The sequence below is a fragment of the Staurois parvus genome, unplaced genomic scaffold (assembly GCF_062004578.1).
Source record: "Staurois parvus isolate SC_StPar_1 unplaced genomic scaffold, SC_StPar_1.0 ptg000090l, whole genome shotgun sequence".
In the NCBI taxonomy this organism is placed as follows: Eukaryota; Metazoa; Chordata; class Amphibia; order Anura; family Ranidae; genus Staurois; species Staurois parvus.
The window spans coordinates 8,867,695-8,880,593 of NW_028317886.1; the positions used below are offsets into that span (position 1 = coordinate 8,867,695).

The window sequence follows — 12,899 nt, forward strand, 5'->3', positions numbered from 1 at the left end:
AGTGGTCAGTTTTCTGGCTGTGCTGGGAACTAATCGAATGATCAGGCTTATGCTGACATGCCACCTGCACAGCCATTCACTGGGAAGATCAGTGTGCCATTTTCTCCCTTAGCAGCCAAAACAGAGGGTGTGATCACACCACATTACAAAACCCTTACCCCCCCCCCCTTTTTTTTATATGTATACATATATGTTTTGCCTTTCATTTCTACTTTAAACTGATTGGGTGGTTTTACAAGGGGAGGATTTACATATACTTTAAAAAAATTGGAAGCAAGAGGAATCTCCCCAAAATGGACACAGGATTTAAAAAATATAAACTCCATGACTGCAACCACTGAACCAGGAAATAATGGAAATAATTCCTAAATGTTGCCCTATCTAGACACATTCGCTACATTAATGTAAAACATTGAAAATAAATGCCTATAGCAGGGGTAGGCAACCTGTGGCTCTCCAGCTGTTGCAGGACTATAAGTTCCATCATGCCTCTGCAAGTCATAGCTGTAACTGTCAGTTTTGTAATGTTGCAATGCCTCATGGAAAATGTAGTTCCACAACAGCTAGAGAGCCGCAGGTTGCCTACCCCTGGCCTATAGGGTTTAAAATCCAGTGATACTGTAATGATAATACACGGTCTCACCTACTCTGCACATGCCCTAGCACTGCAAAAAATGTAAAGGCCAATCTGCTGACAGCCTATAGATTTACTGCTGTTCAGGGGCTCTGGGCTTCAGACTGGCACCCACCATCAAGACAAAACAGGAACAATGCTGGGGGCAATTTACAGCACACACTACGTTTGGTAGCATAATTAATAATGTGGAATGCATGTTCCTTGCTAAAGGAACATTTTATCAAGACAGTTTATGCCACTGGTAAAATTATGCATTTTCTATGCAAGAGTTCCCGAAGTACAAAATCCATCACTGGCTCCGGTGGGAAACCCTTCTCTACACTGTTCCTGAACAAGTCCTACATACATGTGAATGTCCAAGGAGTTAAAACCATATTGAACCCAAGCATTTCCAAGAAAACACACACACACACACACACACACACACACACACACACACACACACACACACACACACACACACACACACACACACACACACACACACACACACACACACACACACACGTTTTTTTTAAACTATAGTCATAAAATTATGTTGAGGCTGGTGTAAAATCCAGTAATAAACACTCTAGCCCTGCTCTGCACATGCTCAGTTGCCCTCTCATTTTTGGCTCTGTACCTAAAATCAGAGCCAATGGAGGTCAATCTGCTGACAACCTAAAGATTTACTGCTGATCAGGGGCTCTGGGCTTCAGCAAAATGGTAGCCTCTAGAAGAAGAAACAGGAACAATGCTGGAGGCAATTCACAGTACACGTTAATTCTGATAGCATAAATTAGAAACGTGGAATGTATGCTCCTTGCTAAAGAGCCTTATTTTTTTAGTTGGGGCAGAGCCTCCCTCTGATGTTATCGCACTGTCGGCCATTTTGGATATGGTTCATGTGAATGCTTTTAATTATTCTACAGCTTGTAAGTAGGATCCTATTTGCGCAAATAAAGAAGTTTTTGATATGTATTGCATGAAAGAGGCATGTTATTTTCTTTCATGACCTTGTCTGGCACTACACTTTGAGTTTACATTCGAGTTGGAGTCCAGGAAGTTCCATGCTTTGGGGCATGATACGGGAAGCCTGCCAGTGCTCTACATTATAAAGCTGGTTGGGACCCCCTGTAATTAAGGGGTCTCCATTTCTGGTAAGCCTCCATTCGTTACTTTGGTGGTGGTGTGCACTATGGTGACCAGTTGAAGCAAGTTTATTTACACTTACAGCATTGTCTACAATAATACCATCGATTGTGGAATTTTCTTCTCATATTTATGGACTATGGTTTATGTCTTTATGGACATTTTGTTATTGTTTTTTAAATTTTTCTACTAACTTATGTATATTTGAGGTGAATTTTTGCATATTGAGATTTGACCTATCCTCAATCGCTCTTAAAGAGGTGTGAGGGTCTTCATAGGGCTCATAGATAATGCATGACATTTGAGGTTAATTTGACCACATATCATGGTTTCTTATATGTACCGTATTTGCCGGCGTATATGACGACTTTTCAACCCGTGAAAATCTTTTGAAAAGTCGGGGGTCGTCTTATACGCCGGCGAGCCGGTGTCAGGGCGGCACTTTTTCGAGGGGCGGCGCCGCCCCCCCTCCTCCTCCAACGGACACCAAGTACAGGGGTGGGCATAGGGGCTGCTGTACCTTACCTGGCTCCGGTCCCGGTCCCACGACGATCCGGTCCAGGAAGCGCGGCTGCTCCTTCTTTCAGTTCGGCCGCTCGATGGTCCAGCCGCCCGCTCGGCTCCGCCTCCTCACCGGTGATTGGGCGCCAGCACTGGAAAGGCACACAGGCGACCAATCACCAGCGAGGAGGCGGAGCCGAACGGCACCGCGAAAATCAAGCGGCCGAACTGAAAGAAGGAGCAGCCGCTCCTCTCCCCCACTGACACTAACGATGGGGCACTATTCCTCCTCCACACTGACACCAACGATGAGGCACTGTTCCTCCCCCACAGACACCAACGATGGGGCACTATTCCTCCTCCCCACTGACACCAACGATGGGGCACTATTCCTCCCCCACTGACACCAATGATGGGGCACTATTCCTCCCCCACTGACACCAATGATGGGGCACTTTTCTCCCCACTGATACCAATGATGGGGCACTATTCCTCCTCCCCATTGACACCAATGATGGGGCACTATTCCTCCCCCACTGACACCAATGATGGGGCACTTTTCTCCCCACTGATACCAACGATGGGGCACTATTCCTCCCCCACTGACACCAACCATGGGGCACTATTCCTCCTCCCCACTGACACCAACGATGGGGCACTATTCCTCCTCCCCACTGACACCAATGATGGGGCACTATTCCTCCCCCACTGACACCAATGATGGGGCACTTTTCTCCCCACTGATACCAATGATGGGGCACTATTATCCCCACTGACACCAATGATGGGGCACTATTCCTCCTCCCCACTGACACCAACGATGGGGCACTATTCCTTCCACTGATACCAATGATGGGCGCTATTCCTCCCACTGACACCAATGATGGGGCACAATTCCTGCCACTGATACCAATGATGGGGTGCTATTCCTCCCACTGACACCAATGATGGGGTGCTATTCCTCCCACTGACATTAATGATGGAGCACTATTCCTCCCACTGACACTAATGATGGGACACTATTCCTCCCACTGACACCAATGATGGGGCACGATTCTTCCCACTGACACCAATGATGGGGCACTATTCCTCCCACTGACCAATGATGGGGCACTATTCCTCCCACTGACACTAATGATGGAGACACTATTCCTCACACACTGACACTAATGATGGGGCACCATCATTGGTGTCAGTGGGAGGAATAGTGTCCCATCATTGGTATCAGTGGGAGGAATAGCGCCCCATCATTGGTATCAGTGGGAGGAATAGTGCCCCATCATTGGTGTCAGTGGATGAAATAGTGCCCCATCATTAGTGTCAGTGGGAGGAGTAGTGCCTCATCATTGGTATCAGTGGGAGGAATCATGCCCCATCATTGGTCTCAGTGGGAGGAATAGCACCCCATCATTGGAATACCATACTGAAATACCATACCATATTGAAATCAAATCTGATGTTTTTTCATTTTTATTTGGTGTGTGTTGGAAGAGGGGTAGTCTTATACGGCGAGTATAGCTCAAACCCTATATTTTAACAGGAAAAGTAGGGGGTCATCTTATACGCCCAGTCGTCTTATACGCCGGCAAATACGGTATTTATGATTATTGTACTCAATTTATTCAATTTTTTTTTTCAAATTTTGATTGCCTTCAGAGGTGTGAGGGTCTTCATAGGGCATATGTATGCACTTATTTAGTTTAATTATTACAGTGCTCTATTTTCAAATTTTAATGGCTTTTCAGGAGGCGTGAAGGTCTCTATAGTGCTCACAAAGTTTTAAGGGTTCACCTAGTGCACTATCCATTTGCATTATTTTTTTTCGTTGTTATGGGTACAGTTCCACTTTAAAGGTGTGCACTGCCAAACCATTCAAAGTTAATGGGCTACCTTAACTTGCATGGTCAAAGCAATGGATGCTAAGAGGCTATTAAGTGGAAGGGGAGAAGCAGAGAAAACTGCAACAGTGTCACGGTTCACACTGATACGGTGTGGAATTTGCAGCGAATTCTGTGCGTTTTCCGCACTGCATCAGAATCGCACTCCATTCATGCGAACCTCTGCAGGTGATTGTTACATTAATGACACCCAAAAAAGGTTCGCAGAACGCAATGCATAGATGTGCAATTCCTGTATGAATCACATGCAGCTCCTGAACCGCCACTCAATCCTGCGCAGCAATTAGTCCAAAGTGAAGGGTTTTTTTTTTGTTTTGTTTTTTTAATTTGTTATCAGAACTACAACAATCAAGGAAAAATTATACCACCAATATAATCTCTTACCACCTTACTTGTGTGCTGCATATAACCTAACTGTTCCACTTACCACAAGTTACGCCAATTAATCAAATCAAAACATGCATCACAGGCAAAAACCCTTTCTATATAAAGTAGGAAATCAATTCATTTATCTGTCTCTCTCTCTCACAAACAACATCTGTACGAGAAAAAAAAAAAAAAAAAAAAAAAAAAAAAGAAGAGGACGACTGATGTCAATAACAATGTCCACTGAAGAGTAGGAGAGATTTATTGCACCGAGGACTAAAACAAGCTATAAAAATATAGACATACAATACACATGCAGCTCAGGGGTGGACTGACAACTCACGGGGCCCCCGGGCAATAGGGGATCATGGGGCCCGTGTCCTTGCCCAAACTCAAAAAAAACCTATGAAAAAAAAGGTACCAGGGGCATCTCATGGGGCCCCCTACTGACCCCGGGCAGTGCCAGAGTTTCCAAATGGTCAGTCCGCCCCTGCACATGCTATATATAGAACATATAGCCATAGAGCTTTTGCAGAGCCTACCAAGCACAGCAGCCTTCCTAAGAAAAGCTACTTATTAGAAGCATGTTCTATTAATCAACACACTTCAATACCCTCATTTAGACCTACCTGCTCACATTGTATGGCAATAAATTCCAATTCCAGTAATACAGAATTGCTTTAATAATAATTATTACAACAAAATAAAATAGAAAACAAACGAGAATATGGTTGCAGTACTCTAAAGGAGACAGCAATAAAATACAAAGTATAAGAAGGTAGTTAGGCTTTGAAGCTGAATCATATTGGAGAAAAAGTTAAAAAGGAAAGATTTTACCTTGACTGAGAGTCTGTAACGAAATGATTTTTGGTCAGGTCTTTCCGATATTTGCTTTTCACTGTCCTGCTGTCAGAGTTTTTACACTTGCTGGCAAGCAGGCAGGTTGCAATCCACCTGTTTCGGAGTCTATTGGAGGAACACCCAGCATAGCTGCCAGTCCTCTGCGTACCCCCACACATGTTCTTTTTAGCAGAACCACAAAAAAAAAGTATAAGTCCTTGTTGGATAGTTATCCCATTAAAAGGAGAATATCTTTCAAACCAGGGAGAAAAAAAATAAAGAATGTATCCAAGATGGGAAAGCAAGTGTTATCCTTACTGATTCAAGGCTTGGAAGAATCATAGCCGATCTCATACTGACCAGTACGCCGGGCTATGGCTTTCCAGGTCTCAAATGACAATCCATACGTTAAACTGTTAAACAGTCACAAGACTCAGCCATATGTTTGGCAGAAGGCAGGACTTTGGTTTCGGCCACTCCCTCCTGCAGCAAGGATGTGTTAACATTGGCTAGGCAGGAGATGACCGTCATGTGAGAAGTATTCATCATGTGACAATGAAAAAGCAGCTTGACTGCTTACTGGATCTGTCTGCAATCACACAGTCATCACAGACCGACTGTCCAAAGCTTCCAAGATGTCACTCAAGCTGCAGCCATGAACACACCTCTAAACACATTGTGTACGGTGCAATGAAAGCCACAGATGTGCATTGCACACAAGTAAACTGCAGGCACATTCATGATTCTAACTGCATACAAGAGCTGAATAGAGAGACCAAACCAAATTCCACCTCCTGCAACACAGATTCAGTTTTAGACACCCCCTGCAATAAGAATTCAGAGGAAAGCAGTGAGCTAATCCCACAAGCAGGAAACTACAATTCTGATGAGTTGTTCTGGTTGTGCATGGTATATTTCTGTCACCCAGACTGGATTCACACCTTGGCATTCTCCACTGAAATCAATGCAAAGGTTTTCAATGGGCATTGTAACACAAGTCAAAGCAAGTCTCCAACCCTTCTCCACGAACCAAAAAAAAAAGTTTAGTTATCAGATGCAATATTATTATCCATTATCAATCACTGAATTCTGCAACCTGTGCTGTGGGATCTATTCCCAGCACAACAGCTCCTACAGACAGCCAGAAGACACTATGGGATCGATTTACTAAAACCGGAGAGTGCAAAATCTGGTGCAACTCTGCAATTTAGCCAACTTCTGCTATTTCAATAAAACCTGGAAGCTGATTGGTTAATATGCAGAGTTGCACCAGGTTTTGCACTCTCCAGGTTTTAGTAAATCAACCCTATAGGGGGAGATTTACTAAAATGGGTGCACTCAGAATTAGGTGCAGCTGTGCTTGGTAGCCAGTCCGTGAACTTCAGCTTGTTCAATAAAACCTGCAAGCTGATTGGTTGACTGGCTACCATGCACAGCTGCACATAATTCTGAGTGCACCCATTTTAGTAAATCTCCCCCTATAGGGTTGATTTACTTAAACTGGTTTCTATGCACAGCTGCACCAGATTTTGCACTGTCCAATCAGCTTTTAAATTTCAGGCTCCATTCACACTTGTGCAACTTGTCATGCGTCTTTGTTTAAAGCCACATAAGTCGTAGCCTATTCTTTTCAATGGCACCTGTTCAAAATCAGTGCGACTTTAAACTCAGATTTTTAAATGTTGCCTGCACTACTTTGGTGCAACTTTTGATGCGATTTTGATCCAGATAATGTGAAGTCAGATCAAAGTCACACCAAAAGTAGCATCAAAGTCGAACTTTAAAGTCGCACTGGAAATTGTGTGACTTTGGAGACGCACTAACATGAATGGAGCCTTATGGTCAAAGCTTAATTGAACAAGCTGAAGTTAGAAGCCAATTGGCTACCATGCACAGCTGCACCAGATACTTCAGTTTTAGTAAATCAACGCCTATATCTTCTTACTTTCAATGGACTCAAGGAAGGGTACACATGATGGGGGAGCTGGAAAAAGCCTTTGAGTGTATCTAGCAGAGATCCATAAGAATTGTCCCTTTCATGTTTCAGTATGATCAGTTTTCTTTTGTTGGGCATGTGCCTGGATTTAGGACTTCTGCATGAATATTGTTTGTTCAGACTGTAAAGTACTTGAAAAAAAAGTGTCAGTTAGAGCAAAAACCAATGTGCTATACTTGAAGGCTAGGTGCACACTTCTGCAGGTGCGGGACTGCATGTAAATCACATGCTTTCCTGCACCCTGCTGTTAGATGCATGGGGAATTCCATTAATTCTAAAGGACATCCCATGTACTGGAAACCACATGGCATTTTCCCATGCTAGGAATCATGTAGCTGTATGCAGTTTCCCCATAACTGTGATATTGAAAAATGGTACAGGGACTCTTTCCTTGCATAGGTACAGCAGCCCACACAAATCCGGCCACAGGGAAGCCGCAACAGTGTAAATCTAGCCTTAGGTTGTCATTATGTTTTAAAACGACAATACATGGAATTAAACTGTTGAAAAGAAAAAATACACTTTTCAATACATTAACAAGTAAGTCTGCACCTGTAGCTCAACTCAAAAGATTCAACCCTAGCTGTACATCAGTCCATGTGCTGGTAACAGATAACTGACGAACTAAAAGAAGAAAACTAGCAGCACTACCCAAGTCAGATCTCCTGACAGTCAGCAATAGCTCTGTAGCGGTCTTGAGTTAACAAAATACACGCTGACATAGCTATACTAGCAGATTGTCACTGATGGAATGTAATTGACTCATAGCTGGCCAGAGGAAAAAGCTCTGGTCACGGTCTTCCCCCTCGCCTGCCTTTCCTTCCTCCCCCCTCCCCTCAGTTCACAGGGGGCAGCTGCTCCCCTTTGATCCTCCCCCCCTCCCTTCCCCTTGCAGATTCCTAACATCCTGCACAAGCCTACATCAAAGGCTGTGCAGGACAGAAGGAAATGCCCCCTGTGGTGCGGTTAGCACCTCTCCTCTGCGAAGCCATGGAGGAGTCAGGCATCCTGCTGGGCCTCTGCGCGCCTCCCCCCCGGCGGGCGCAGTGCGGGTATGAGGCTTCCCGCACTCTGCGCCCACCGGAGACAAAGGCCGCGCTCCCCGAGTGTGGCCAGAGTGAGGGGGGTGTGCCTCGTTGCCCCGGCAACCTGACACTGGGCCGGCCATTACCGGGGCAACCAGGAAGCGCCCTGCTCCGGCATAAGACGACCGGAGCAGGACCCAGCCCGTTGTTGGTCCCCTGCTCTTGAGAGAAGAGCTGTGTGGGGGTCTGAGCTGAGGCCACACCCCCACAGCCAAGACCCCGCTGAGTACTCTGCTGATCCCTGGGGGGCTAGAGGTACCTGCTATCCGCTGCGTGCCAGACGGTACTCCTGCCTGCTGTCCGCTGTGTGCCAGACGGTACTCCTGCCTGCTGTCCGCTGCGTGCCAGACGGTACTCCTGCCTGCTGTCCGCTGCGTGCCAGACGGTACTCCTGCCTGCTGTCCGCTGCGTGCCAGACGGTACTCCTGCCTGCTGTCCGCTGCGTGCCCGAGGTTACCCCTGCCTGCTGTGTGCCCGAGGTTACCCCTGCCTGCTGTGTGCCCGAGGTTACCCCTGCCTGCTGTCCACTGGCCGCTGTTTGGAGGTCTGAGCTGAGGTCAGACCCCGCAGCCCAGACCCAGCTGAGTGTCTGCTGATCGGTTTGTCCCTGGAAAGCTGTACCTGTCCGCTGTTTGGAGGTCTGAGCTGAGGCCAGACCCCGCTGAGTGTCTGCTGATCACTGTTTGTCCCTGGAAAGTGATCCCTGTTTGCTGACCGCTGTTTGTCCCTGGAAAGCTGTTCCTGTCTGCTGACTGCTGTTTGTCCCTGGAAAGCTTGTCCCTAGGAGCTAAAGCAGTTGGCAGTAATTGCATGCAAAAAAAAATAAAAAAATAAAAAATCCAACATAAATTGCCTTCAGTACAACCAGCCTGCTCACAGATGGATCGAATCTCCGCTGGTCCCTGCTGAACCATCCGAGATTCGATCCATCTATGGCCAGCTTTAGTGGGAGTTTAAATTTTTTGTGTAGGCCTTATGATTTATCCAAACAAGCTAAAATGATCAACTTCTTGTCTAGGAATGATCGCCTTCACTTTATATTCTTATCGTAAGCAAAAATTTATTTTTCGTTGCTTAAATAGTAAACTATCTTTGTGCCACTGATTCACGAACTCTATCTCCGAGCCAGACATCAAAGTCAACGTCAGTGTATGCACCAATGTTATCTTTGAATGCACAGCTTCAAGTCCTTCCTCTGGTAAATATTTTCTATACAGAGCTGGTCCAGTGCTCAGGTCAGGCTACAAGGGTAAAACTGCCGGTGACAGTGGGCACAGAGCCATGATGTACTGCAGATCTATGCAAGCAAAGGGGAACATTTCACTCAGCTTACATTCCATTATACTCCTATGTCTGGTGCTCCGTGCATGTGATCTAGGGTGAATGACAGGGCAGTCAGACTAAGTATAGCAGTTGTACTCTATTTTCTTAGGTAAAAATCACAACATTCTGTTTTCTGCCTTGCAAGCAGGAAATATGTTATGCAAATTCTTGCTAATGTTCACAAGAAACATAGAAACCGCCACACCTGTAAAGTAATCACATTAGACATGTCTGAGTAACACCCCGGTCACATCAAAGCCGATTTTGAAATTGTGAGACTTAAAGTGAAGTCACACAATTTCAAAGTTGGGCGACTTGCCAATTTGAGCTGTGAAGTTGCAAGACATCTGACACAGATGTCTATTCAAATCGCACCAAAAGTAGTGCATGTACTACTTTAGAAAATCAGTGTGGCTCCGACCAAGTCGGAAACGCACCGATATGACCGCTCTACTAGACAATAGTGTGCAACTTGGCATACGGTTTGCAAGTCGCATGGCATGCAAATTGCATGCCAAGTCGCACCTGATTTGACCGGGGTATAAATGTGTCATGCCCCAAGAAAAATCAAATTTCACCTAGATTTAGTCCATCAATGTTATTTGTGGGATAGGGAAGGGATTCTCGCACAGATCCTGAGGTTGACCAACTAATGTGACACACTACAATCTATATTATTGATGGAACTACTCAACAAACATATGCCTGGGGAAATTTAGGACAATTCACTATACACATACATAGTGTTTTAGTGTTCTAGTTCTAATTGAAACTGTAATAAGGTTAAATTAGAAAAAGTATAAATGTGCTGTAACGGAACCGGAACCCGACCCCTCTTGGGTATATTCCGTTATACTGCAGCTTTCCCTGTCTGAACACCATCCAAGAACCACACCCTTGAAATCCCTCAGGAAAATAGACAGCACCCAGCTCTTCCTAAAATAGGAAGCCAACACTTTATTTTTACACAAAAACACAGGATATATATATATATATATATATATATATATATATATATATATATATATATATATATATAGAGGGTGGGAAAACACAACCAGGAACAGGAAACACATCAGCCAGCTTCATCAGTGGGAAGAGCTACAGGGAACCACCCCAACCAACCCAAGACACAGAACAATGGGATGAAGCACATGGCAAACAAACAATGGACAGCCATGTGGCCGAGAACAAAGGAACAGCCACATGGCAGTAGACAATGGGCAACCACATGGCCGAGACAAAGGAACACACTATACACAAGACTGGGACATTCACATTTACACACCCTGTACCCTAACAGGCACAGGGTCACTTAAACATAAGAATTTGGGGAGATGATACAGAGGTCCCCCCACACCCAAAAGTCACTCCCGTCACATGTGCATTTTCCAGGAGTGTGGCCTGTCAATGGAAGAGTGAGGCATGTTCTGAGCCTTGGGTCCATTTCCACTGAATCCCTGAAAACTCCCAAATATTGCTATTTTAGCCTCCATGAAGACGAAGAGGAAGCCCCACAAGGACCACAGTCCTCTTTCAATGCCACATTGTGATGACTATTCGAGACGGCTACACCAAACATGGCCAACTATAAATATGGTGTTGTGCCTGCAGCCCAGCACGCCAAGCTCTGAAAACAGACATCTTGTGAGATTCTACCTCCTCACCTAACCCCATGCAGAGTCAAGGCACTCTTCCTCTATGTTTTAAATGTGGAATCAGGACACTCCAGTAGATCACAGCAGGTCTTTCCCAATACATACAGACCAAGCTATGAGTGATCTCACACCCTCAGGCCAGAGGAAGACTTCACAGACAAAAGGTCTAACCAGCACACTTGCCAGCCAGCAAAACCAAAATGGCCCTATTTAACAGTTTGCTTTAAAAACAGAGGGTTTTGTTTGCACACATTTGCAAATACATGCCTAAGCTGCAGTCCTGCGCCAGGGGGCCATCTGTATACTGTGGTCCTAACTAAAATTTCTAGAGCCTCCACAGTGGGAGCACATATATTAATGGATAGGTTAAAGTGTTAGTAAACTCACAATAAAATCAGTTTCTGCAATGTGTAAAAAGTCTGTTTTATCCTGTCTTCTCTGATCCTCCTCTTATTTTACTGTCCCTAGTCCATCTACCGATAATACAGAGCTCTAGGAGTCTCTCTGCACATGCTCAGTTTAGTGTGTATTGCTAGTTTTTTTTTTTTCTTTGGAAAGGTGCATGTGATCAGCACAGGGCCAATTAGCATGAACCAGACAGAGGGTCAGGGGTTATGCAGCCTCACAGGACAGTCAGAGAAGAAAAAAAAAACTCCTCCTACAAGATTAACCAGTGTTCAGCTGGACACAGAAGTCAAAAGCCTATATACTGTGGATGAGAGAATTTACTTAGCAGTTTATATTTACTAAAATAACTGCATTTCCAGGTTCTGTGCACTGTGGGAGACCAGATATAGCGAATACAGGGTCCTGGGTTTAGTAACTCTTTAGGGCAGGTGTGCCTGGAGGGAGCCCACTCCTCCTTAAAAAAGGCACAGGGACTCACGTGATGCCCAGCTAGCAAAATTACAGTAAAGCCATCCAGTATGTCCCTGCACCCAATTCAGGCAAATGTGGGGAAAAAAAACAAAAAAAACGCAACCATCCCAACCTGTAACCAGCCATAGCAGCCAAGTGCACATGGAAGGGCAATGCACATCACATTGCATTGCCCTTCCATGTGCACCTTGCTGCTAAGGCTGGTTATAGGTTGGGATGGTTGCCATTGTTTGATCAGAAAAAGACTGCCTTGAATCTTGGTGCCAAGATCTACCATCCCACCCATTATCAAGGGACACTCCTCTGCACTCAAAGACACTGAAATCATGGTCCCGAACAGACATATCAAGCTCTCCGCCAGGTTCTACCCATCATGGCCAATTTTAAAGCCTGCTGACCCCTCCACCTGGTTAATCTAGAATATACTCTTTGATGACATCACAGGGTGTTAAAAGTGTTACATATCCGCTAAAAAGCCAGGTAAAATATTTATTAACACAGGTAGCTTTTCTAGATTTAATTGCTGTGATCGGATTCTTGTTCCTGACTGGATACAATCAGTTCACCAAACTTACACCTACGGCT

The 12,899-nt window shown here is 45.0% G+C and overlaps 1 protein-coding gene across 2 annotated transcripts in view; it reads right to left on the bottom strand.

Moving 5' to 3' along the window:
* The window catches only part of FNIP2 (folliculin interacting protein 2), a 133,910-nt gene that overhangs the window by 101,522 nt on the left and 19,489 nt on the right, over positions 1-12,899 (bottom strand). Inside the window, exon 1 of one of the 2 annotated variants that reach the window (XM_089670395.1) lies at positions 5,371-5,692. The exons of the other annotated variant lie outside the window; for it this stretch is intronic. Coding sequence (XP_089526521.1) covers positions 5,371-5,552 — 182 coding nt within the window. The 5' untranslated portion in view covers positions 5,553-5,692. Of the gene's footprint in view, positions 1-5,370; positions 5,693-12,899 lie in introns of those variants that run through there. 2 annotated transcript variants of the gene reach the window in all.